Genomic DNA, 27998 nt, shown 5'->3' on the forward strand with positions numbered 1-27998 from the left:
TACGCTGCTGAATCACTTTCACTTATGCTGTGCACTGTGTTGGTACTGCTGTTCTCCGTCGGTAAGGGGCTTTTGTATGAGCGCGAAATACTCTCCGCGAAAAATAATAATAGGGATATTTTAGTGTAAATTTTGATTTTTTTTCAAAAAAGATCAATTTTTGGAAAGTTAATTGGGTGCCGGTTGTGACCGCAAAAGCGCGTGGGAGCCGCCTTCCAATTTGGAGTGACGTTGTGTACAGGCCGGAGGCACGGATACAGCGGGTCTAGGGTGACAGGAAGGGTGGGGGTGGGCCCTTCAGGAAAAGCAACGAGGCGAGAGACAACAGTCGCACGCAGATCGCCGTGTTGTCAGGCCGTGTTTGAGGGGAATTGAACAGCCACGTTACAGTGCTCCGAAAAAACACACATCTCTCTCTCTTTCTCTCTCATACATTCGTTTTTACTACACGATTCATTTACTTCGGCCTAGTATCTCGTTTATTTATTTAGCCGTTTCTGTTTATTTATAGCTGCACGTCTATTAATAATCAGTGCGAAGTGTCTTTAAAGGAATATCGTCCCGGTTTATTATTTGGTGCATCGTGTGTGATTTTTTTAACATCATCAGGTTTTTTGGATTGCAGTGCTGGAAAACAAGGAGTTATAAAAGAGGTGTCGTTGATCCACAAGTTTGTCGTGACTAATCACATAAATAGTGACAGAGGTTCTCCGTGATTTTCATTCGCGTTTAACACTCACGATAATGACCCGAACGTGTTGCAGATCCTCGAGTGGATACGAAGCTGAAACAGTGCCTTGGTTTCTCCTTCCATGAGATCCGGTGTTTGTCCCATTATCCCCAACCCCTGAATTAAAACACTCTTGTTTTTAACAAAAAAATTATGTGCTAGAACCAAAATTTCAGTAGGAACAAAATATTTAATTTCTTTTAGTGGTCTTTTTGCAGTGCAAGGGGCCAAAAATTAGGAACAAATTAGAGATTTGGTGGTGTATCCTTTTTTTTTTGGTTTTTATTTTGTTTATAAATTAGTGAGTGGTGATTTATGACCCGAAAGATAAATTGTGGTGTGTCACTCTTTCATGGGTGATATGTTATTGGAGATGGAGCAACATTCGGGCCTGATATCCCTGAACATGTCGCCATTTCAGTTGAGCCCTCAGGGCAGTCCCCAAGGTGCTGGCACAGGTCAGCAACAACAGCAACAGCAACAACAGTCCCAACACACGAGTCAGTATGGATCCTCCCCCTATGGTAATTGTGCGCAAAGTTCACCCTCAAATATGTGCCACCCCCAGCAAAATCAGCAACAGTCCCAAATGTCGAGTCACAATCAATCGCAACAAAGTGGAGGCGGTATGTCCGGTTTTGAGGCGGCATTCTTTGATGCCACGAGCCTCGAGGAACGTTGTCCCATGTGCGGTGACAAAATGTCCGGCTATCAATACGGTCTCCTTACTTGCGAATCTTGCAAGGGTTTTTTCAAGCGCAATAGCTCGCCCTGTAGCAGTAAAAAGGTCTACACATGTCTATTTTCGCCAACAGGCGGAGGCAGCTGTGGTACTTCCTCGGCCTTGGAGGGAGGCACTTACGCCGGTGGTGGCAATACCGGCGGTAACAACAACAACAACAACAATAATGCCGGTACAGGTGCAGGAGGTGGCAACAATGCCGGACCGACTGGTGCCGGCGCCAGCGGGAACGTTGCCATTCCTGGTGCACTTTGTCATCCAAGTCTTGCACAGGCGGGTGTGGGTGTCGTGACTGGTTCCATTCCTGGACCATCGGACTTTCCTGATACCAAGGACGTCATCGAGGAACTGTGTCCTGTGTGCGGGGACAAGGTGTCCGGTTATCACTATGGATTACTCACTTGCGAGTCCTGCAAAGGATTCTTCAAGAGGACGGTCCAAAACAAAAAAGTCTACACCTGTGTCGCTGAGAGGTCATGTCACATTGACAAGACACAGAGGAAGCGATGTCCCTTCTGCCGGTTTCAAAAGTGCCTTGAAGTTGGCATGAAGCTCGAAGGTGAGTTATATTTTCTCTTTCTATTCCATATTCGTTCTCGGAGAATCGATTTTAGAATCAGCCTTGCGATGCTTTAAATATGTTTTTTATGCCAGAAATTTGAACCGGTTGTTAAAAATTTCACTTTTGCTAAGAAAATCAAAATCGATTCGGAAATATACATCCCTTAAAATTTAAGAACGTTCTCAACTATATTTTAAACTAAAAACATTTTAAAAATTTCATTAAAAAAATTGTTGAAAAACTTGTGCCGTTTATAGTATGAATTATATAACAAATAAATATAACTATCATTTACAATAATAATGAATCAGTTGGAAAATTCTTAGCTAGAATCAAAAGAAAATGTCATTATTGGAGTAGATATCTATCACTTTTCTAAATGTTAAATTGAAACTCGTGGATATATTCCTTTCTAGATAGGTTCGTGAACGTCTGTTTTACATATGTTGCACAATACGTGTTCATAAACATAACCCATATAATGGAAAGAATTTATGAGTTTCTTTTTCGATTCGGAAAAGTGACAGGTGACTATATATGCTAAAACTCACTCTCTGTAAATTTTAAACTGTTTGAAAAAGCTGCTTAACGAAATGACGTAAAACTCACTAATTGACAACTAATTTTCAGTGAAATAATGGTCTATTTGGCCAGTGACCAATAAATAATAATTTGACACCAATTAAATTGATTTTTTTTCTTTTTAATTTAATTCCATCATGGAAATAAATCTTAAACAAAAATTTAACTCTTTCGTAAAAAACATTTTGTTTTTCTTGCCATACAAAAAAAAAATTAACCAAACTGATGATGCTCAATGATACTGGGGATATTTTACATTTTTTTCAATATCAATAGTTATGTTAATAATATGTTATTTTTATTTGTTATTTTTACAAGCGCAAGGAGGTAGAGTGAGAAACAAGTTCCAATAATAAAGCAAATACTGTATAGTACAGTGGAATAGTCAATAAAAGCTGTACGTTACATGCCAAAAGGTCAAGATGTCAAAGTAGGTCGTAGAAATTATAAGCCAAATTGTAACAAACTTAATTGGTATCGTTGTACATTTAAAAGTTTTGAAATTAAATATTTCACCATCTTGTGTACTTCACAATATATTGAAAGTTAATTAAAATTATTTGAAACGTGTTAAAAAATTGTTTATAACATGTGAAAAACAATTTTTGTGTTCAAAATATTTTGAAAAGTGCCAAAGGTGTTGGAAATTATTTCAAATATTTAAAACATGTTTCAAATGATTTAAAATGGTCAGAACATTTTAGAAAATGTTTTAAACATGTTCAAAATTGTTTAAAATATTTTTAAAAAGTAGATCACTTTCTAAAAACAACTTTAAACAATTTTCACTGGCAATTGAAATATCAACATTTCACTTATTAAGCACTGTTACGTCAACGAAAAAGAAATGGAGTTTTATAAATTTTTGATGTACAGTGTGTAATGATCGATTGATTTTGTTTGAATTGACTGACTGACAAGTGTTGCAAGTACAAACATTTTAAAAATGTCTTTATAATAATAAATACAAAAACGATACCTCAACTTTTTAAAATTGATCTCTCTTGGCATATTTCAAGAATTTTTTTTATCTCATTTCGTAAATATTGTTCGAAGACGCTTTTACTTTGTAAAATGAAACGAAAAAAGATTTTTTTTGATGTCTTAATATCATGCGACATCTCTTGTCACAAATTATGTATTAAATGTCCCTACCCATTCAAGTTAAATGGCGACAGTTATTGCTAAATATATTAAAAACTTTTCATAATCTCCATTGGAAAGCATATAAAATATCTTGAATGCTTGACATGGCATTGAGAATGTAATTGTCGAAATCGATTTCTATTATGAGAAACCACATCCACCTACGCCCTTTTCGGCACACTAACTTTGGTTAAAAATATACCTATAATTCTTTGAGATTTGATCCCTTAACATCTATATGTATTATGAAATTTAATAGTCTTTTTTCCATAAAAAAAAGAAACGAAAGTCAATTCATTTTTAATGCATTTTTAGTTTCAAATCAAATATAAAAAAAAATTGAGATGAAAATACTACTTTTCGATGTTGAAAAACGTATAAAACAATATTTCGAAAAATTTATGCCCCAATTACTAATCTTTCAGAATATTTATTTACATTGCGCAAGATAATTCTGTTTTTTAAATCGAATAATGAAATAGTATATAACTTATTTTCCATCATTTTACTTAATTTATTATTTTTAAAATAAAAAAAAATTACACTAGACATAATTTTTATTTATATATTAATTTTTCTAAACCCTAAGATTAATAATTTATTGCTGATAATTTGATTCAGTGGGTTAATAAAATTAACAATATTTATGGCGACTTTTTTTTGTGTCTTAGTAATTAACTTGTATATTTATAGTTTTCAAGACACATTCATTTATATAATAATTACAAGGACTACATTGTTAATATCTCTGATTTACAAAACCCATAACTCTTTTAAATAGTTATCAGCCATCAGTCTTATTAATCAATTATTTTATAATTAATGCATATTTTTTTTCATCTTATTTTGCATTCTTTGTTCTATTTTGTTACTTGTATGCATGGGCTATAAATATAATTATTATTTTGTTATTGTGTTATCCATTAGATTTTTGTTATTATCACATAAATATTGTAATTTTCCGTATGCGTAAAATTTAATTTAATTTTTCAAAATTACAACAAAATGAAATTTATTATTTGTTATTGAACTGACGTCATTCGTTGTTGAACTTTATCATTGCTTTAAAAGTTTTTAAAATAAAATAATATATTTTACAGAGAAAAAGCGTATTCGAAAAATTAAAAAATAATCTAAAAAATATTGAAATTATTTTTAGGATTCTTTGTGTGGTTATGTAATTTTATAAAATAAAAGTTAAAAAGAAAACTCTCACTTTTTATTATCTACGTCAAATTTTGAAATTTTTCAAGTTTATTTGGTGTAATATTTGAAGAAAATTGAACTGAATTAAATATTTCAAAATTACAAATTGAATTTTAATTTTGTAAGTAAATGAAAAAAAAACTTTCGATTGAAGTGAAAGTAAAAGTGAAATTACATAATCACATTCGAAATTTAATTTGAAAAGGATTCTTTTTTTTGGAGACTTATATATTTGAAATGATTTTTAATTGTTATGATATTAAAAATAATTTGTTGCTTTTAAAAGTGTCAACATCCCTTCTTGACGGTTTATTTCGACACTGTCAGTTCTTATCAATGTGCTACTTCTGTACACGTGGGTGGTGGGTTGTCGCAATGGAGGTCAAGTGCGGGAAATAGTAACTGGGTGGAATTAAATGATGCCTCTGACAGACACAATTAAATTTACTGACACTGAAGCACTCGGATCAATTAAATAGCCAGGAGTTTGGTCAAAACAAACAATAAAACACCTTTAAAAAAAGTGTTTAACAAATAAAAAAATATAATGACTACTTTGCTCTAGATTTCGTGACTTTGATCTAATTTCACAATGCCATATGCTTTGTACATCTATATTATCTCAAATTGTCTTTTGCAAAAGTTTATCTATAATGCTTTTTTTTTAACTTTAAACCCCGTTTTTATTATCTAGTAGCGATAAAAATTTTAAAAAAGGTGAAAACTTTTTTGTTATGGCAAATATTGTAAAATATTATTTGTTTGGCATTTTTTGCAAATGTAATTATGTCAGATGTATTGTATACATTGTGACATAATTACATATATATATTTTTTTGGATGTGTACTGTAGAAAATTTGTCTGTTGTTGCTAATGTAATGTAAATTTATTTTTAACAGATTTATAAATTATAATATATTAAAAATTTTTGTATATCATAATTATTTATTTGTCGCTTTTGCTGAAATAAAAATTCAGTCAAATTTGCATGTTTGCTAAATTACCGATGATATCACGCTATATTACTCTTTACTTCATATGAGGCACATTTAACCCAGATTGTGAACGACGGAATACGTAACACACAACATACCTCGTTTGTCGACTCAACCTCCTCACACTCTCGGTTTACTTTTATCCACTCAATAAATAAAAATCATTCAATTAAATTGTATCAGTCGGGCAAATAGAATATTTCAGAATTATTTCATTTTTTAAATTGAATCATGTTTTTTTAAAATAAGAGTTGTCTTTGAAAATTAAGAATTTAGAATCTTTTTAAACGGCTATTTTTTTTTACTTTTTTTTTGTGTTGATGAGAAATCTCGAAGAGCAAGTCATCTCTGGTGAGACCAATCACGACTTGAATCGGTCACATTCTTTGCAATTTTTTTTTTGTTTTTTTATCTTTTTCGTTTCTGTTTCTTTGATGGGATTTTTTTGTTCTGTGGAGGATGCGCGAGAACCGGAAACCATCACTTTTCATTCAAGAGACTCGGTTACTTTCGTCAAAGTTCGCCAAAAATCGCTGATTCACCGATCTCTATTCAAAGCGTCATTTGTATGATACTAGGTGCTACCTACATGCTTTTTCATGTCAGAAAGACTAGCCTTTAGGCTTCATAGTCTTCTAGAATCTTGATAGTAATAAGCTCTGACTCACTCTCATCCTTCTCTATTATCCCACTTGCTCCATCATCACTCTCGATTTTCAAGTCAGTGGCGCCTAACTCATTTATACCGCGTGTTTTGAAAAACGTTGATCAAAGATTTTCAATCACTTTCAATTTTTTATGATGATTTTTCTAAAATCTATACAAATTTTATAAGCAAAACATTTTCAATTTAGATACGGATTAGATTTAGCTTCTGTTGTTCCAAGGAAATATCAAACAGATCTAACTTTTGTTGAACAACAAATATTGCCAAAGCAAACCGTAATTTTGTTTACTCTACATAGTTGTTTTGATAATTGGATAATTTCGATCCATTCAACAGAAAACTTTTGTCCTATACTATAATTTTAGAAAATCAATCATGTTTGTACCAACAAAGATTTCAATTATAAAAAAATCAAACTTTGCGTCGATGAGAAGAAGAAAGTTGTAAAATTTCAAGTCGAAATTCAAATAGTCTATATGAAGTGAATAGTGTTTAAAGGCAAAGAAATGAGCACGGTTTTGTCGCGTTTATGCAATCGTCGACACGCTGAAGGAGCAGAGTATATAGAAAACGAATGGAAGTTATATACACACATACATATACAGAGTATATAGAAACGAAGGAACGAACCAACAGTGAGAATTGCGACAGAAAGCGTTTCGAGATTCTCTTTAATCGTTGGGCCTTGGGGCCTAGACCTACTTGGATTGCACCTATAGCAATATATGTAACTTAAAATAAAGTTGTACTATACCTAAGTGCACCACACTTAATGTATATATACTCTTCGACTTCTTTAGATATCTCAAACTCTTCGTATCTTGTCCTGAAATTCAGGATTTCGATGGCTTCGTTTTTCTTTATTGCCTTTTACACGGTCGCAACACAGTGACACAGTTGATTCTGCAATGCTGTGCGCGCGTTTACGCAAACGATACAAAAGCGGGCGGCTCGTTTCTGATAATAAATAACTTTACTCTTACTTTTAACGTCGCACGACTTAATACCTGATCAGACTCAACGATAAAGGCGTGAAGTAACTACTCGTGGAATACACACACACACACACATAGACCAATTAACAACTACATTGATAAACCAATAACTAATAGAATGAATCATTTTATAATATTATATACTTTTACATATAGGCCAACTTTTGATAAATGTATTATTTTTTTTTCTAATTCGAGTTAATTGCTTTCTTAGGAGTCTAGTTTATTTTAATGCGGGAAATGAGTTGAGAAACGTGTATGAAATTAAGAAAGAACTCTTATAGCCAATTACTGTTTAAAAATTACATCAACATTTTGCTGTTTAAAAATATACGCACTGGACGAGTTTTAGATTATTTTGATTAAAATAACTTTTTAGGAAAACCTAATTTTGTTTTTTCTCGCAAAAAATTCTGGACCTTTCCACGATTGCGAATTTTTAAAGAAGAACGTGCAAACCAGAAAATATGTTTATGGTTCTGATTCTCCATAATTTGGAAAAATAATAACAGTAACATTTAATTATATTGTAAATTCTATACTTATTTTACAGCAGTAAAACTGTGCTAAAAATCATTGTAGAACCTTGGGCTTCAAGGAGTAAACAACTTCCTACATATTTAATCATCCATATCTAAACTGCCGGTTATGATTGAATGGGCATTTTCTTTACATCATCTTAGTTTATAAATCGATTTGACAAATAGTCAATTTAATTTTTCATTATTTAAATAAAGAAATTAATTTAAATTAAAAAAAAAAGTGTTTAGTCAGAATGTGTATATTGTTGGCGATTTGTATATCCATAGCACTTGGCCATCAAAATAAAATCCGATCAGCGTTTCCGCACGGCTTCCAATTTACCGTAATCCTCAATTAAATTAAAGGGTGTGCCTTATATCCGAACACTTTTGTACAAAGACACTCCCTGTAATCGATCGTTATAATTTTAACCGGAATACTTTTACTTTAATCTCCTCTCTCGTTACAGTTGAAACTTTGATCAATAAATTCCTTGTGCTCGCGCGAATGGATCAACTTTTGCGGTCGAGACGCACTGAAACCGCATCAAACTTACTTAACCCCTTGGCTTTGCTCTACTTTTCATTAGTCTTTCAAGTTCCAATAAAATATCTTTTTCCCACAAATTAGAGAAAAATCCAACTCATTGTGATTCAGAACTATTTTTTCTGTTATTTTAATCGGAAATTGTTTTGCGTAACTATTTTTTATGATTTTAAAAAAGAAATAAAAAAAAAAAAATTTTCTCAAGAAGAAAGTACCTTTGGTAATGATAGTTATGTCACTGAAATACTCGAATCGTTAAATAGTAGGCCCGGGCCAAATGTGTTACGAATGAAAGAATGTTAACTTTTCCTTTGGTAGAGGTGAAACATGTATAGTGACGTAACTGTTTCTTTTAAAAAAGAGAATTATGTTCATCATGAAAAAGATTTAAATCGTAATGTGATTGCCTTAAATGCCCTTTAATTAATTATGTAACAAATACTTTCTTTCACTTTCTTTTTTATTTTCTTTCCGAATTTATATATCCTACAGCACCTTTTTTCACAGGATTTTTTCAGATTTTAAAAATCTGGAAACATATTTTCGAGGCTATATACCATGTCACAAATTAAATGCTTTTTTTAACTGACATGACGGTTTAAAATAACTTTGCCCTCATAAAGTGTTTTATAACAGAACCCAAAAATTTGAAGAGGAAATTCTTTTTTTTAATCCTTGTCCACCCTTTGCTATTGATTTTAATTTTACTATAGTCCTAAAATTGAAATTTTACGTTTGTACCTGGAGGCATGAGTGCCAATAAAGAGGGGACGTTTAAATTTTATGATTTGGAAAAATGTGTTTGGACAGTTTTTGAAGTTTACTGCACCCAACTAGGTAGCAACAAAAAAGAAGAAGATTATCCTAATCCTAATGCCAAACAGATAAATATTCAGAAACATGTGTTTACTATATAATTGCCGAAATTTGTGCCACGTGGTTCTAAATTCTTAAATCATTATGACATTTTTCTTTATCCATGTAAATATTATATTCTTTTTTTTGGGGTCTAAAATTTTAGTTCTACTATACTAAAATTAGCCGTGAAATTTTTACAAAAAAATTCACCTTTTTCATTCTATTTTCGAAAAATTTTTTCCTATTTCTAAATGACCTAAAGTGAGAATTTCCCATCTTTGATTGCAAACATATTTCGAGTTTGAAAAGATATATACATATGTACTTACTTGGCTTTTGATGAGGCGAGGCGAAAAACGGGGGAGAGACAAATATCGCTATTGGAGAAATATGGCTTGTTTTGTGACCCAAAGAATCCTCGACCCATGAAAATAATGTGAATGTCAGGCACTGTCCTGGCATTTAGAAGAATAAAAGTTTCCGATTGCCATTACAGATAAAGGAACATTAATGCACGCTACATCAGTCGGTGAAGCTGGTTCTCTGAAATACAAAAAAAAATAAAATATATACATTTATTTGAATTGATTAATATTTCATGAGGTTCACTTATTGTGGAATTGATTTTATCCTTTTAAGTTTTTAAAGCATATAAAGTTTTTTCTCATTGCTGCGAGAATGTAATTTTCTCCCGCGAGTTAAATTGCAATCGAAAATATAAATGTTACTTTATTTAATAATTTATTTATCGAGAACTTTTAAGTGAGATAATATTATTTTTTTCTTTCTTCATTTTAGAAAATTGAATCCCCTTGTTAATTATTATCAGTTAATTAGAATAAATTATTTTCAATGAAAAAATTTATTTCTCGAAAATGGAAATTTCTTTGTACATTTTAATAGACTTTTTTTTCTAGAAGAAGACATTCTTGAAGCGAGATTATTACTCCGGGTATACTTTTATTTTTATCGTAGAGAGAAATTAAAAAGTTTCAGAATAAATTTGAATATATAATTTTTTGTAATTTATCAACAATTTTCATTGTTAATTCAAAAGATTTGTCACATGGGAAATTTGTTTGTATATATCGTCAGTTTGCATGCACAGAGGATATTTCCTCCTACTAAATACATTCCTGGGAAATTTTTCTCAAAAGAATATATAAATAATAATAATAATAATAATAATAATTTATTCATATAACCCGAATTATTTCTGTACTCTTGTTTTACAAATGAGGGCATGACAATAATTATTATTTATTATTTCAAATGTTTATCAGAAACTCAGCATTATTATAATCTGATGAAAAAACAAAAATGTTGACAAGAACTGATACAAGAAATATTAATTAATAATTATTAAATGGAAAAAAAAAATTAAAAATATATTAATAATTTTTTTTTGGCAAATCTTTATATTTTGATTAATTAATATAATATCAAGTGTAATTTGTAAAGTGACGTATCGTCAAGTCTCGGTTTGTTAATCGACATCATTATCGCTTCCAACTTCCGTTAAATTACATTTTAGCAGATAATTTATGTAACACTTTCCTTTATGTGAAAAGTAATTTAATAGTCTACACTGTATATATGAAGAAAAAAAAATTTTCAGAAAAATTGTCTCTTTCTCTCTTTTTAAAAATGTATTTCCTTGACCTAATTTTTTTTGTCTTATTCTATATCTATATATTTCTATATATATATATGTATATATAAATCTTTGTACATGTATTTATTATAAATATGTTATAGCTTCCATGCCTTTGGCTTTATGGGTTTATTATCGAACAAAAAAAAGAGAAAAGAAAAAAAAATGTGTAAAGATGAGATAATATATCTTAAAGAAGGGAGATTTGAATAGATTTTTAAACAGAGGGATAATCCCCTTTAAAAGTGAATAAATTATATTATAAATTATGAAAATTAAAAATTGTTATATATTTATAGTAATCATACTTTATTTTTTTTAATTATTTATTTAAAAAAATGTTTCGTTTCTGAGAATATATATAAATATTTCGGGATTAAAATGCAGTAAATTTTCGTTAAATTTATTTTTTTTTTTATGAAGCACACGTTTGAAAATGGGGTTTTGTGAAATGATAATACAGGACACAACAGAAATTGCTGCGTCGTTACACGTCTGTTTAGAAACTCACGAATTTCATAATTATTGTATTATGTTGCAAGATCGTGTCTATACATGCTGCCCGCCCGCTTGGCCTGTAAGCCTACCTGCGCCTTCGACGTCGTCGTCGTCGTGCGATCTGGCATTCGGGGGGGAAGGGAGAAAGGTTAGGTTGAGGCGGGGAATTGTGTAATCTTTTACTTGGTTCAGTTGAGGAGAGCCTCACCGTCTTCTTTTTCGCTCGTTGCCTATATGCCTTTTTATTCCTCATCAATTTCATCTCGCAAAAAAAAAAAGAAAACAAAAAAAACTTAACCGAAAGTTCGTCTCTCAAGAATCTCTTAAAAATAGGACACACGGTATGACATCCGCCATGGTGTGGCCCAAATAAAAACCACATGTGTATCCCCCCTCTACGGATATATTGTGTCATCTCCCTAAACATACGAGATTATTTTCTTTGTCCAAAGAAGAAATATTTTTAAAATTTTCTATTTAATATTTAAATAATAATTATAACAAAATCAAATTTAAAATACAATTATTGAGACAATTGAAAATTTTTACAAAACCTGATAAGATATAAGATTTCTCTGAACTGTTTTAAGTGAGAAACTTACACTAGAACGATTTCTAAGCAGCAGCGCCAAATAAAGAATAGGCCGGTTTACTCACTTCTTACTATAAATAGACTATTAGTGCTCTCGATTGCATTCATAAAGTGCCCAGTCTCGAGCATACCTAATCGACATCATAAAGTCGCGTCTTAACCAAAGCAATATAATTTAGTTGATAATTCACGAGATATCATTTGTTCGCGTTCGCTTTAATTCCATTAACAAAACTTACATCAAAAAAACTCGCACGTTCATTTTAACATTTCACGAATTATATAATTTACAAATTATAATATATTAAACGCTTCAATTCATTTCTATTCAGGGGGGATCAATGAATCACGTATTAATATGTGTGTTAAGTCAACTTATTTGAATTTACCCGCAGAAAAAAATTTATTTTATTTCTAAGGAAATTTTTTTTTCTATCAATTTATCCTCTTCAAAATTAAAAATAATTTATCAAATAATATTATTAAATCTAATATAAATATTTAATGTAAAATACACGAATAATTTCAAAAATAATTTTATATATTAATAACATTTTTTATAAGGAATTTAATTTGTAAAATTTTCATGAATGCTTTCTTAGTCTAGTTTTTTTTTATCGATATTTTAGTATCAGTAGCTCATTCATGTAATCTAGTGATTATGCTAATTAATAGCAAAACTGGTTTTTCTCTCTGTCTCTCTACATAATACATATATATATTCTCCCTTCCATCCCTGAAGAATCGATGCACTCGATGGGTATATATTGCATTTGGCACAACACTTTCCTTTTTTTTCCTTTTGAAAAATCAATAGAAAATTTTCCAATCCCTAAGTTTTAAAGACAATTTAATAAAATCAAGAAGTTAATTTAAATCAATTGAATGAAAAATAATGGAAAATTCAATTCAATTCGCTCTTTATAGTTTTATAGAGAATATTCCCATTAATCATTTGCACACCCATTTTGAAAAAGGAAAGGCACTATGAATTGTGACGATCGATATTTCAAAATGAATGGAAAATTTTTCTTTGAAAAGAAAAATCATGAAAAAATAGAATAAATTTTCCTTTAAAAAATTTTTTTAAATTAACACGGAAATATTTTATCATTTCTATTCCAAATTATGTTTATTTTTTAAAAACGGTTTTTTTTTTGTTAAAACTGAATCTGTTTGAACGATTTTAAAAAAAAATGTTTATCACTTGAATAATTCTAGTGATATACAATTTAAAAAAAATATATATTTCTGTTTATTTATAGAAATTTGTAAACCGCTTTAATTTTTTTTCGAATTATTTTCCCGATAAACTTTGAAGTTGGATAATAAATTATGGTGGGCATTTCTTGACACTAAATCGTGTTTTACTTTTGTTATCGCTTTTCTTTTTTTTTTGAATCATGTTTGATTTCGTTTCAATTTGTAGGCTTTTCTTAAATCGTACATAAACACGACGTCTATGCTGCAGTGGATAACGCAGTGCGTTCCAAAACCCACATATTTCGTTATGCAAATTAATTATAGACAATATTCCGTTCACGTTATTGTCGTACGGTTAACTTTGATATTCATACATAGATTTCAATGCGTCGAATGACAATTGAATACGATTCAACATTGAAAAACTGTCCTCGTATAACAATAAACAAAACAATCGGAAATTTCCTCAGTAAACAGTTCTCTTTCATTATAAAAAGAACCAAACTTATTTCTAATAAGTTTTTTTTCGAAAATAATTAATTCAATAATAATAGTAAAAATAAAATATAATTTTAATAAAAATTTAATTTATAATTTAGAGGGTAATAAAGTTTTTCGGATAATAATGAAATTTAAGCGAGCAATTGAAAAAATATGTCAATGGAGATATTATATATGTTATAGGTATATTCAGGCATGCGAAACATATGTATAAAATGGTAATGCAGCTTTAAGTGTTTACCCCATTAAAGTTGCATGTAATTTTAATTCTGAAATGCGTTGCTATGACATCGTAATTTATTCCTGTTCCAAATTGAACTGTGAATATGAATTCCCTAGTTTATGGAAAAAGACAGAATATAAAAAAAAAACTTAAGTTCCATATAACTTAGTTGTTAATTTTATTTTAAATGCAAACGAAAAATAAACTTCTAACCAATAATTTAGAAATTTTTCACGGCGAAAACAAAATTATTTAAATAATCTATTAATGAATATAAATTAATTTATAATTCTCTTCAAAAAAAAGTTATACTTTTTTCTTGCGGAGATAAAGTGACACTTGTTAAATATATGAATTTTTAATGAAAAATTATTAATTAAATTCATTCAATGCCACAAATTTATCTTATCTTTTTTTCATTTGTTAACATATCGTCTGATTTAAATCTTTCTTTTAATGCAAAAGAATGAAAAAAAATTAGATAAAAGTTTTTATAACTTTTTTTTTTGTTTTTTTTTTTAATTCTTTTATAATACGAATGGGGATATATAATTATCACAGTGGTGCTAATATTGAAAATATAAAATATGTGTTAAATTAAAATGCAAAAACTTTTGTGTGCACTAGTAAAACCTCGCAAAACGAGTCCTACACTCGAACCCAATGCAACCCACGTTTGAAATACCACATTCACTGCTTGAACGAGAATTCGGCTTTGAAAAAAAAACGATAAGCATAACCATAAAGTAGTTCTATAATAGAACTACTCGACAAACATTACAAATTATATAACAATATAACAATATTAAAAATTTATAAATATTTTACATATGTATATTTCTTTTTATATCAAGAGAGTAGATGACTTTTTTTATGTTGTATCTATATATAACTAATATAATATGAATTAATTAACTGATAAATTGCACTGATTTGCATTTTATTAGAAAATTTTACCAGTTATTAATATTTATGACTAAAGCTTTTTTTAAAGGAAAATTTGTATTTAAATCAATGAAAAACTATAGCAAAAAATTATCTAAATGCAAAAAAAAATCAAAATCTATATATAAAGTAAGCGAACAAGAAAATAAATAAAGAATACTAATAAAAATTCTATACAAAAAAAATTTATGACTTGTCGCATGAATAACAATATAATAAAGAAAATATGTAAAATATTTACATGTCGAAATTAGTATAAATTTTTTTTTGCACGGTTTGAATAATGTCAACAAGAGTTTAGGAAACATAATATTTCGAAGATAATGATTATAAAATATATATATATAAAAAAAAATTGACGTTACGTAGGAAGGGAAGAAATTCTTTAATAGGTTACACGATCTGCAATCGAAGAATCAATTATAATTCAAGATGGCATTGTTTTGTGTGAACAATAGCGTCTTGAGATTCGCATACAGTAACGCGCGTATTATTAAATTAGGCTCTCTTTAAAGCTATAGAGAGTATGACATATATTATGCAATTTGTGCTCACGCCTACCGGAAAAAGTTTCATTTTCGCGGAATTGATATTTGGAAATATATTCTTTTTTTTTCCTTGTGTATATATTAATATATATTTTGTTTTAAAAATATATTAATTTGTTTATCATCTATAGATTTAAAACTGCGCATTTTCCGAACAATTGTGCGGTGTTTTTTTTTTTCTAAACAAAAAGAAAAAAAAGTATTACAAGCTAACACCAGCGAAACGGAAAATTGCAATTTGTAAGCATAATGCATAGCGCCTTTCATTTTCACTCGATGGAAAATTGTGTCAATGTAAATTTATCTATTTATACAAAAATTAAGGGCATCGTCATTGGGAAAGCGGAAATTCAATTATTTTCTTTCTTTTTTTTGTCCAGATTTTTTTCATGTACTTCAACTTGTGAAATGAGATAAAGTTTGTTATAGTTAAAATTTTTAATATAAAAAAAAGAAAAAATATATTAAAATAGAATAATATTATGTAAATTTATGTTTATTTTTATGGGAAGTTTTACAATTTTTCGTTTCATTCTAGTAAATTTATATGAAAAAAAAATTTATGGATAAATTTGTCATCGTTCCACGGGGAAATTTTTTTTTTTTTTGGCCGAAATTCAGATATAAATTTTCAAGTCTCTTTCATATCGCTATATATAGATATTAAACAGGGTTCCCTTCAGTCTCCAGAGTCAAGTTTACTTGCGCGATTCGCGTCATATAGAACCTCGTGTCTATGGTACTCCTTCCCCTCCCCCCCTTTTTTTCTCTCTATTTCTGTCTCTTTCTCGTTTTATCATTTATACATGATATTAGGCCTGGGCGTGGTTTTTACCGAAACATTTCTCGTTACTGAATAATGGACGGTTGTGTGTTGATAGCAATTGATTGTGTACAGAGAGTTGAATATATATATATATATTTTTTTAAGAGTAAAAGGGAATGGGAGACATGCCGAGAGGTTGAGTTAGGCATCACATTAAAGTCATTGTTTGTTGGTGAGGGTGAGAAAGGGGTAAAAGGGGAGGATTTGGGGTATTCGAGTTGAAATATGGTTTATGGTGGTATGGAAGGGAAGAGGGAGTAAATAGAGAAAGAGAAAGAGAGAGGGAATGAGACGAGAGTATAGAAGTGGACGGGTAAGCGATTCAACCTCCTTTCACTTTCAACGTGCACTCTGCGCTCTGTTCTAACTCGACGACGAATAACTTTGGCGAGATTCATTCGAAAATGGACAAAATATTTTATAGTCCCTAATAAAATATTTTCAAATCGATGGAAAAGAATTTTTTTCAATTTAAATAGCAAAAAAAAATATAAAAGTACACACAGAGGTGAAAAAATAAAAATAGCAAAAAGCAAAAAAAACACTAGAACTCTTGTTACTGAGACAACTCGTTCGAATATATAAAATATATAAAAAAATATATCAAATATATAAAAAATAGAACAAAAAATTTTAATACACTGAAACCGCAGTTATTGAGACACTAATGTGTCTCAATAACCAAAACTTTACTGTATTAAAAGTAGAGTATTTAAAACCAAAATATTATTTTAAAGATTAGAATACCTTGAAACTCCTGTTATTGAGACACTGGAACAACAACAAATTTTTTTAAAGAAAGAATTGAGAAGAGAATTATAAATAATTAGGATTTGTCTAATTTGTTTTAAATGAATTTTTCCTGATTATCAAGTTGCAATTGTAAAAGTACAATTTGTGAACGCTCTTTGAAACCTATTGCTAATATGCAGCATCCCAGTGGTCCCTCAATTCCTATATATATATATATATATATATAAATGAACGTGCTCGCAACTATAAAAGAGATATACACACAGTAGGGGATTCACGATTCAACATGGGTGATAAAACTAGAGCCGTGATTCAAGCGAGAGTGGCCTTTGTTCTACTTTGGAGCAATTAGCCCCGACTTCCGCTTTCATCGGTAGCGGCCTTTAGAAACTTCACTTCGTCAAGGTTGCTAAAGGCGTTAGCGCCTATATGAAAAATTCCCAACTCAACCGATCGCACACTTCGTTGTTTTTGATTAACTTTTATAATGCGAAAATATATTTTTTTTCAAAATAGAATTCAAATACAAAATTCGAAAGCAGGGAAAATTATAATAAAAATTTTTCTGGCAAGCCTGTAAAAGTTTTCCTTTTTTTTTACCGAAACTCAGAATTAAATTCACAAAAGTATTTCTAAAAAATATTTTTGTTTAAGGAAAAAGAAATGAAAATCCTATTTTTAAATCGACAATGATTCAATCTTGTACAATGATCTTTAATCATAAAGAGAATTATTGGAAGAAATTTGTTTATTACACGATAAGATTACGAGTAAAAAAAATTATATTTTTTAATAGCAAATTTTTGATGAAAATTTTTTTTTTCTATTTCAGCTGTGAGAGCGGACCGGATGCGAGGAGGTAGAAATAAATTTGGGCCAATGTACAAGAGAGATAGAGCGCGAAAATTACAAATGATGCGACAAAGGCAATTGGCATTGCAAACAATTCGCGGGAGCCTTGGTGATCCATCGAATTATCCATCGGCAGTGACGCCGTTTTTGCACATTAAACAAGAAATTCAGATACCTCAGGTCTCGAGTTTAACGTCATCGCCAGACTCGAGTCCATCGCCTGCAGCCGTTGCCGCTGGTTTGGTTACGACGCAAGCGGGCAGCGGCGGTGGTGCCGGTCAACATCAATTGATAGCGCCATCGTCACAGCCAAATATCACCGCCGGTAATCATTTACATGGGAATCCAAATCCAAGTCTAGAGAGTAAATTATGGGCGGCAAATTCCACGACACCAAGCCCGAAGGCCTTTAATTTTGGTGAACAATCAACACAACCCCACGGTACCAATAATGCAACAAGCAACAACACAGCCACCTCAACACCCTCAGCCGTTGCGGCACTCAAAACTAGTCCGATGATCAGAGACTTTGTGCAATCGGTCGACGATCGCGAGTGGCAAACATCCCTATTCGGATTGCTGCAAAACCAAACGTACAATCAGTGTGAAGTGGACTTATTTGAACTTATGTGTAAAGTGCTCGACCAGAATCTCTTCTCGCAAGTCGACTGGGCGAGGAACTCGGTTTTCTTCAAAGATCTCAAGGTTTGTTTTTACATTTTTTTCTCTTTTCGAATTAAATTAATAATTTTTCATCTCAAGCTCTGAATTTACAATAACAATGAAATTTTCTCTTGGAAATCAGAAAAAAAATCAATTTTGAATATTGAAAGGGCGAAAAAATATTATATATTTTTTTCTGAAATGTTTCTACTATATATTATAGAATCATTTCTATTAGTATCGAATGTAAAACATGAAAAAAGTGAATGGATATTGAAGAAGTCTGCCAGCTATATTTGTAAAATTATAAATATTCTCCCAATATTCTAATCGTGAAAATTTCTGCAATATCCTACAGAAATATATATATATATATATTTAATATTTTTATTTTTGAAATAAAATTTCTTTAGAAATAAAATCGATTTAGTTTTTCCCATTTTGAAATTATAACTTCCAAGCAAAAAATTTCATTGATATTTAATTATGAATTGCAAGTTTGCAATGTTTAAGAAAATAAAATAATTCCCAACTTTTAATTAATTTGACTCTTGAATGAAACGATAATAGTTTTAGAAAATCTGAAATTCTATCAATAATAATTAAAACCTAACAAATAAAAGTCGTCTGTTGAAAACTACAATAAATTCAATAAACTACAATATCAAATAAAACTACCATCAATTGAAAACACTGTCAAATCTAAAACAATCAATAATTGGAGACCACAATCAATCGAAACTATTAACAATATTCTATTTTCCTTTAAAAAAAATTTCCCACTTTTCGAAACCTAAACTAAAATAATTTCTCCCGTTTTCGATGATATCTTTTGCGAATTGGATAAATATATATATAATTGACAAGAATTTAATGGCATCCCATGCGGATATGACTCGATTTATCTTCGGTTTTATTATGAAATACACTTGAAGTAGAGGGGAAAAAAAATATTGATATAATAGACGCGGAAAGTATTTGGATCATGTTTTGCGAGTAAGTCAACGTACCTGCGGAAAATTTTCCCTTCCCTTTTCATATATATGAATGCTTCAACTTTTAAACGCGCGCCATAAGTAGCTGAACTTAATAATTTTGTTATTGTTCTTGTTGAGAAAATACCTCGAATTAAATAATATTTGCGTTCTTTTTTTTTGAAAAAGAAAAAATATATCTTTTAATTCCAGGTTCTCGAAACAAAAACTATTCATTAAAGAACAAAAAAAATTTGTTTCTCATTTTTTCAAAGGTATATAAACATAAATTTGTGTTTCTTAAGTATAAGTTTTTCTTTTTGTTAATATGGATAAATTAGCGGACAATTTATAGCTTGAAAATTATTTTATAAAAAATAATACATTCAATGTTTGCATGTATTGCATTTGCATATTTTCATAATATTTGTTTTTCAATTAATTTTTCAAGAAGCTAGTAATATCACTTAAAAAATTTGCATTTTTAAATTTAACCGAATATTTTATTTTTAACTAATAATTTTACATTACTAACGATTGAAACAATGTTGATTTCAACTATTAATGTAAATTGCAATTGATTTTAAGTAAATGTATCATTTATTTTTTTCTAATAAATAATAATTATTCATATTTTTTAAATAAAATTGGAAATTCGAGCAAAATGAAACAATAGAATTAAGTTTGGCATTGCGCTATAAATAGGTGTAGATTATCTAGCACTATAAATAAATGTTGCCGACTTCTTTGACAAAGATAGGCCTGTGGAAATTATTACGGCATCCCACTGTAATGGGAAATTATTGCAGTTGTAAATTTAAAAGTATAATTTATTTTTTTCCATAGAAACATCATTATAATCTAGTCTATTGAAAAAAATTGAACTATTTCTCTTTTTTTATTATTATTATTTTTTTCAATCTTAGTGTTAACTGATTGTGAGAATTCTCTCCTACACAATTCATCTTCATTATACATGTTCTTGAATTGATTTTTTTTTTAAATATAGAGAAAATCCTTCAAATTAATATTGAGATCAAAAACAAGAATATTCTTCATTAATTTGAATTCTAATTTGTATCCTTCATTGAAATTGAAAAACAATTTGTATTATTTCTTTTTTTTTATTTCTTTTGTCAATAATGAAAAAATGCAATATTAATCTTTGTCAATCTTGGTCATTGAAAAATTACTTCTATATACCTAGATCTGAGAAATAATTTAGATAACCTCAATTTTTTCCTTAATAATGTACAAGCAATTTTTCATTTGACTCGATTTTCTTTTTTTTAAAAAATGTTTTGTCCTTGCAAATTAATGAATGATTCTTTTTTATATAATAATTTGTTAATTTGAAATTAAAATAAAATTAACATAATATATAATAGAAATTCAAACCAAGATATAAAAGCTTATATAATTATAGAAAATAAATTTGAAATCATTCAGGGATTACTGATTAAAATTTAAAAAATTTATTGATTTATAAAATGGAATTAATATTAAATTGAGTTGATAAATATTTAATTTTATTAAAGACAGAAATAAAAAAAAGAGTGTTTTCTGTAATAAAAGTAAGTCATTGTAACTATAGTATTGATTATAAGAGAAAGATATGATTATAATAAAATATGTAACTTAATATGAGAAGATAATGTATGAAAATTTGTATTTTAGCAGATGAATTAAAATTTAATCCTTAACGATAAGTTACTCGTTGCTGGGCTGTTAAAGTTGTATACGTGTATATGTGTGGCGGGGATGTGAGGTAACCGTAACCGGCAGCATTGCACAATCCCTGAATGATTTCAAGCATCGCCTCATATCTAGGTCACAACAAGATACGTTTCTAGGTTATGGCACTTACCTCAAAGCGGGTTCACAATAATTCTTCACTGCAATTATCCGTGTATACTTTTAATAATGATCTAACATTATAATGGATTTAATTCCTCTTGATTCTCGGACAACATATTCTCCTTTTTTTTCCTTTCATATTCCTCTCCTCTCGATCTCTGCGTGTGTCCTCTCTTTCACTGTCATCTCGTGAACCGGTTTCTTTTTCATTCCAATTTGATTTCCATAAGTTACACTCGATGGTAAATAACTTAAGAAATGGTGCTGTTACTGGCTCTCATTTTTTTTTCTTTTAAATCTTTAAATACACGGCTGTACCAGATACAAACGAAAGTAAAAGTCTTCGGTAGTAGAAAGACTTTTCAATCAACCGGCCTTTCAGGGACGTATGAGTAATGATGATTTCAGAGGCGTTTGCTCATTAAATTACTTGCTTTCACGTAACTGAGCATTCCTCTTGTATCAATTTTGCTGCATTCCAATCATTTTTTGGAGAACGCACTGTTTAATTAAATTAATATTGAGAAAAAAAATTTAAACACGTTGTGAAATTTAGAGACACCATTTTAAACTTTCAAATTCTGCCAATTGTTTCAATGAAAACGATACAGGTGGCGCCACTTTATCGCAAAATTTCAGGGGTGGAAATGTTTCTAGGGCAGTTACTCATGAGGCGGGAAATTTGAAAATATTATAAACTAACCAATAGGAAACGAGCTTTGTATATATCACGCATAATACATATTTTTATTGATTGATACGTAAAAATTTCAAGTTTTCTCCGTAACTAACTAACCCTGAAATTGATTGTTTTCATTTTCGAATTTAAATTCAAAAATAATTGCAAAAAGATAAATTCCAAAAGACGGGAATAAATAATGAAATTTTATGTTAATACTTACGTTTTAATTAATTGAATTTTTATTTGACAGGTTGACGACCAAATGAAACTTCTCCAGCACTCCTGGTCGGATATGTTGGTGCTTGATCATCTTCATCAGAGGTTACACAATAATCTGCCAGACGAGACAACACTTCACAATGGGCAAAAGTTTGATCTCCTTTGCCTCGGCCTATTGGGGGTGCCATCATTAGCCGATCTTTTTAACGATCTGTCCTCCAAATTGCAAGAATTAAAATTCGACCTGTCCGATTACATCTGTATGAAGTTCCTTATGCTGCTTAATCACGGTAAAATATTTACAACACTTTAATTTCTATTATTTAAGAATTTTTAATATTTTTCAATATAATTTTTAATTATACACTGCAACTCAAGTTATTAAAATAATAATAAAAAACATTTTTAATAATTACAAATTTCTGAATATTTAATTTATTTTTATTAAAATTTTTAATTCTGTGTCTCAATAATAGGAGTTACAGTGTATTATGAAATTGAAAATTAAAAAAGAAAATAATTCACCTTTTTTTTATTCATTCAAAAACAATTCAAATTGAAATGTGAATATTAATTATTGTTTTGATTTTCTAGATGTCCGTGGATTGGTAAACAAAAAACACGTACAAGAGGGTCACGAGCAGGTTCAACAGGCATTATTGGATTACACGATGACCTGCTATCCATCCATACCTGTAAGTCACGCAAAATTTACATTTTACTCTCCCTAAATTAATTTTTATCCCACAACAATTATTATCGAACCAAGGATCATTATAAATTGTTTTAATTATACGGGAAATAAGATAATAATGATTAAATTAATTAAAAAAACATTCAAATCAACATTTTTTTTTGTTATTTTCAGGACAAGTTTAACAAATTGTTAGCAGTATTACCGGAAATCCACGTGGTTGCGAGTAGGGGAGAGGACCACTTGTACCAAAAGCACTGTAACGGAGGCGCACCAACACAAACACTTCTCATGGAAATGTTACACGCTAAAAGGAAATGAAACAACTTTCACGACCGGCATTATTGTCGGGCAATCGAGGGTTGTTCGAAAACCTTAACGTTTTATTGCAAAGGTCCCGATGATAAAGCCCCTTACCGACGGACCTCGGTATCTCGGCGATTGGGAGCCGTTTAGGTAATCAGTTTCAAAAAGAAAACAAACAAAAAAAAAAGAAAAATGCTAAGAGCACTATCTCTTAAATGCAAAAAATTAAAAAACAAAGAAAGAAAGAAAAAAAGTACACACACAAAAATCAAGTATAGACATTAATACTTTAAAAAGCATACAGTCTATGTATCATAATGTGTAAATCTAAAAAAAAATATATTATAAAACATAACGACATATATTTTCTATATTTGATGTTGAAGTTTTAGAGATGTATCTGTGGAGAAAATAATAAAAAAAAAAAATAATAAATCGGCTCCCGTGATCGGTGTCGAGGGGGTTGGGGGGAAGGGAAGGGGGGGCAACGGCGACAAACGCAGGGAAAATTAGTAAGCGAGATGCCTTGAAAAACAGTACAAAGGGGTGGTTTAAAATAAATTATCGGTCAAAGGGCAGGCAACTTTTGTCATAAATAAGGATATATTAAAACAAAAAAAGCTATTTTTCTAATAACTTAGAGAACGATTTATTTTTAAGTACCATACCACTGAAGCCTTGCTCTCAAATTAAGAATGGAAAATACAAATACCCAACGATCTAACTATCATTATTTACAATATTATATACTGTATATGTGTGTATTCCGACCGTTAAACTCTCCCTCGCTCCGCGTTATATTTTAATTTAATTTAAATTAATTACATTAAAAGTAATTAAAATTTTGTATTATAATTATTTTTTATTGGGCAATATATTTCAATAATATAAAGTGATTTTTATAAATTGAAATTAACAAAAAAAAATGAGAAAATAATATTAATAAGGTGACGTTTCAATTGTTTTTTTTTTTTTATTTTAATTATTATTATAAATTTTATTTTATATACGTGTTTTTCAGTTTCTTTTTTATATTTTTTTCGGAGGGGGCAGAGTTTACGGATTTCAAAATAGGGCAGGGGGGGAGGGGAGGGAAAGAAAAATCCGACTCGCCAGCCACTTGTGCTTCTGCAAGGGATTCAACGGGCATACTTTTGAGCGACAGTTAAAAAATCGATTGTGATATAATAAATACATGTATATATGTATATAAAATATTTAATTATATTTTATATAAATATATATATATGTGTGGAAAAAAATATGTATATGTACGTGTACGTTTTATCACACGGCCACCTAGGCATCCTTAGAACTTCCTGTCGAATGAAAAAAAAAATATCTGCATTTTTTTTGTCACATTTGCACAGCAACAGGGCTACTACTATTCTGTATTGTAAATACTAGTTAACACATTCCAATTACGTTGTATAGTATACAAAAAAAATCATGTTAAATATGTAATTATTATATGGATATTTCGTGTATAGAGTTTAATGAAATAAATATATTTCTGTTGCTTATTGAAAATGAAGATGAAGGAATCATTATAGATACTTAAATGTCTTCACTAATTTTAGGTCTTTAATTAAATGTATAACTGCCTTTTTTTCTCACTTTCACTGTTTTTTATCTCTTTTCTTTTTTCTCTCTCCTTTCTAACTCTCTCTCTCTCTCTCTCGCTATATCTCTTTCATTGTCCTATATCTTTCACTCTATCTCCCTCTCTTTGAAAAAAAAATAGGTGGCGGAAAATTAATCCTTAAAAATCGCGATATTTTTATTATATTGTACATTGTACGACAAAATGTTCTTAAGAAGGATAATAAGAAAAAAGAAAGAAAAAATAGAGGAATCATCGGAGCAAGGTTCACGTGGTTCAACAATTGTCTAGTTGTTAAAAATAAATAATATATTTGCGCGTATATGTATATGGCCCATCATATACATAGACACAGATAAGAAATTTTAAAGAAATGAAAATTATTGTCTAATCGCGATTGTTAAATATAACGAAGTATTTACGATATATATACATGTTAAGACATAGCTATATCTATCGTAGTTATTTTTCACTTACAGATATAATTAATAATTAATTAATTAAATTCATAATAATAATAATAATTATTATTGTTTAGGAGTTAGTCAGACAATTTTTCAGCGCTGTGAAGGTCGTCTTTCGACGCCTGTGGTACCTAAGCCATCGGTTAAATACACATGCTAGATTCGGGAGTCTAACTCGTGCTTCAAAAAAAAAAAAGAAAAAAATTTGGATCAAATCCATTTTTATTTCAATCAATTTTTCCATGCTCAATTCTTTGCTCGTCGTTCAACAATTTACTCTGTAATATTATGTGGATCGGTAAATTTTATACTGTCTAAAAAATTCTGTAAAAACTATTTTCACGTGAGAACTTTTAAAAATATTTTTTATTTGAAAATTAATAAAAAGCGATTTATTTAAAATAACAATTTAAAATACATTGAAATTAGACTTTTAAATAAAAAAATTTGAAATTGATTTCAATTTTTCTTACAATTTTAATTATTGTAAAAATAGACGGAAATGTTTAGTCGGAAATAATTGATACCGCTCCATGTAGAATTTGATAAAATCGCTGTGCGAATTTCTCCATTAACTAATTAATAATATTCGTTCCACGCTCGTCTTGAGAAAAGTACCTGAATGTCCTAGTGTTAAAAGAACGCTATTTTAATATTACCACTTTACCAGCACCTTTTGCAATTAAACCATAGAAATAATCTTAATCGATTCTCGATGAACGAAGCTTGGAAATAAATATATATAAAATAAAAATATATAGATATATTAAATATATCTCCATATATTTCGACGAGCAAAGATTTGAAAAATAGTTTAAATGAAAAGAAAAAATATATAAATTTGAGGAAAAATTGAAAAAAATTGTATATGATTAGAGAAAAAATAATATGGTAAATTTTAAGAATTGGAAAAATAATGACAAATTATTAATTGAAGAAAAAACGAGAAATGGCAAATTAAATGCAAATTAAAAGAAAAACGAGAAATACAACAAATCATAAAATGATTATAAATTCAAAAGAAAATTTAAAAAGAACGTCTCGCAGCGTTATTAAAATCTCGGCTTTTTTTATATACCGATGTTTCTCGTCTTGCAAAAAAAAAAAGAATCGTAAAGTTTTTTTTTTATTATTTGACTCCGACGCGAATGACTACCTCTTCGTAACTGTATTAAGTTTTTATACTTTTACATTAATTAGCAACCACATACCTCAGACGTATAGACACCCAGATAGCAATTCTAATTCGCAAAAAAAAAACAGGAAAACAAAAAATAACAATAATAATTTGGGATGAGACGACGCGCGTTCCATCGTATACTTTTTTATTCTTTAATAATGTGATTATTTAAATATCTTGTGATTCTTGAATCTTTTTGTGATTTGTTAAGTGTCCTTTTTAATTGTCAAGTTTCCCATAAATATTATTAGTTATCACGCAAAGTTATCTTTATTTTAAGCTATACATATAATATATATTTATATTGCTGTTTGGGTAAACGGAAGTGAAAGACGTAGAACTTTTTATTTATATTTGTAGCTTTGTTCCGACAATTCACATCAATCCAATTTTTTAATCAACTTTTTCGTAAATTATAAAAAATTTCATATTAAACGACTTTAAAAAATTTTCTTATTAAAATTTTAATAGTCAATATTTCGTTTAAATTAGAAGATTAAAATTATTTTGGATTCGATGATGTTAATAAAATTGAATGTGTTTATGTATAGACGATTAAAGAAAGACCATAACGAGTGATTTGAATTTTTTGACAATATGATTTTTCAAAAATGTTATTAAAAATGCAAAGAAATGGAAAAGAAATATTTTTGTCACAGTACACGCGTCCATCCTGTTCAATCGTCCGATGAATTCCGTTATGATACGCATATATACGATATAAATAAAAAAATAATTAAATAAGTACATAAATATATATAAATATTTATATATATATATAAGCATATATGTATACAAATATTTATATATGCTAATAAGTTTATTAACCATAATTGTAATTAGGGAGCTAAAAAATACTACATGTATAGTATGCTATACATATATATAAAAAAATTATGATGTTATGTATATTGTGTTAAATATCGATGTACAGTTACCAATTACAATTGGCAAATGCTCTATATATAAGTTAATTGTCAAATATCATTCTTTCTCTAATTATTATTTGCCAACCAGACTCTCGTCGTTTTTCAAGATTAATCTTACGTTTACAAGCGACACACTTCCTATGCGTTGTTGTTGTTAACACTGCCATTAGAAATTGGCAATTGTAAATTATGTAGAAAAACAAAACCTCAATGAATGTAAATACATCTTTATTATTAACATACGATTGATCATCGTTGCTTTTCATGGTCAGTGAATCCG

At 29.3% G+C, this 27998-nt stretch overlaps 1 protein-coding gene and 1 long non-coding RNA gene across 3 annotated transcripts in view; one reads left to right on the forward strand and one right to left on the reverse strand.

Annotated features, from left to right (window-relative positions):
* Positions 1 to 22681, reverse strand: part of LOC127290742 (uncharacterized) — a 43721-nt gene extending 21040 nt beyond the window's left edge. Inside the window, exons 1-3 of one of the 2 annotated variants that reach the window (XR_007844472.1) lie at positions 22544 to 22629; positions 21652 to 22142; positions 9882 to 10095 (exon numbers count right to left, since the gene is read on the reverse strand). This is a non-coding gene — a long non-coding RNA (uncharacterized LOC127290742). Of the gene's footprint in view, positions 1 to 9881; positions 10096 to 21651; positions 22143 to 22543 lie in introns of both variants that reach the window. The other variant, XR_007844473.1, reaches the window with a different exon arrangement.
* Positions 36 to 27960, forward strand: LOC127290726 (nuclear hormone receptor FTZ-F1-like). The gene is given in 6 exon segments (XM_051319494.1): positions 36 to 2031; positions 18128 to 18852; positions 22574 to 22832; positions 23137 to 23237; positions 23411 to 23455; positions 23457 to 27960. Coding segments are annotated over 6 exon segments (2238 nt in total). The 5' UTR covers positions 36 to 1082; the 3' UTR covers positions 23616 to 27960.
* Positions 27961 to 27998: the final 38 nt, after the last annotated feature.

This window comes from Leptopilina boulardi, unplaced genomic scaffold, assembly GCF_019393585.1.
Source record: "Leptopilina boulardi isolate dan_hultmark-lab unplaced genomic scaffold, ZJU_Lbou_2.1 LbouV2_80, whole genome shotgun sequence".
Classification (NCBI taxonomy): Eukaryota; Metazoa; Arthropoda; class Insecta; order Hymenoptera; family Figitidae; genus Leptopilina; species Leptopilina boulardi.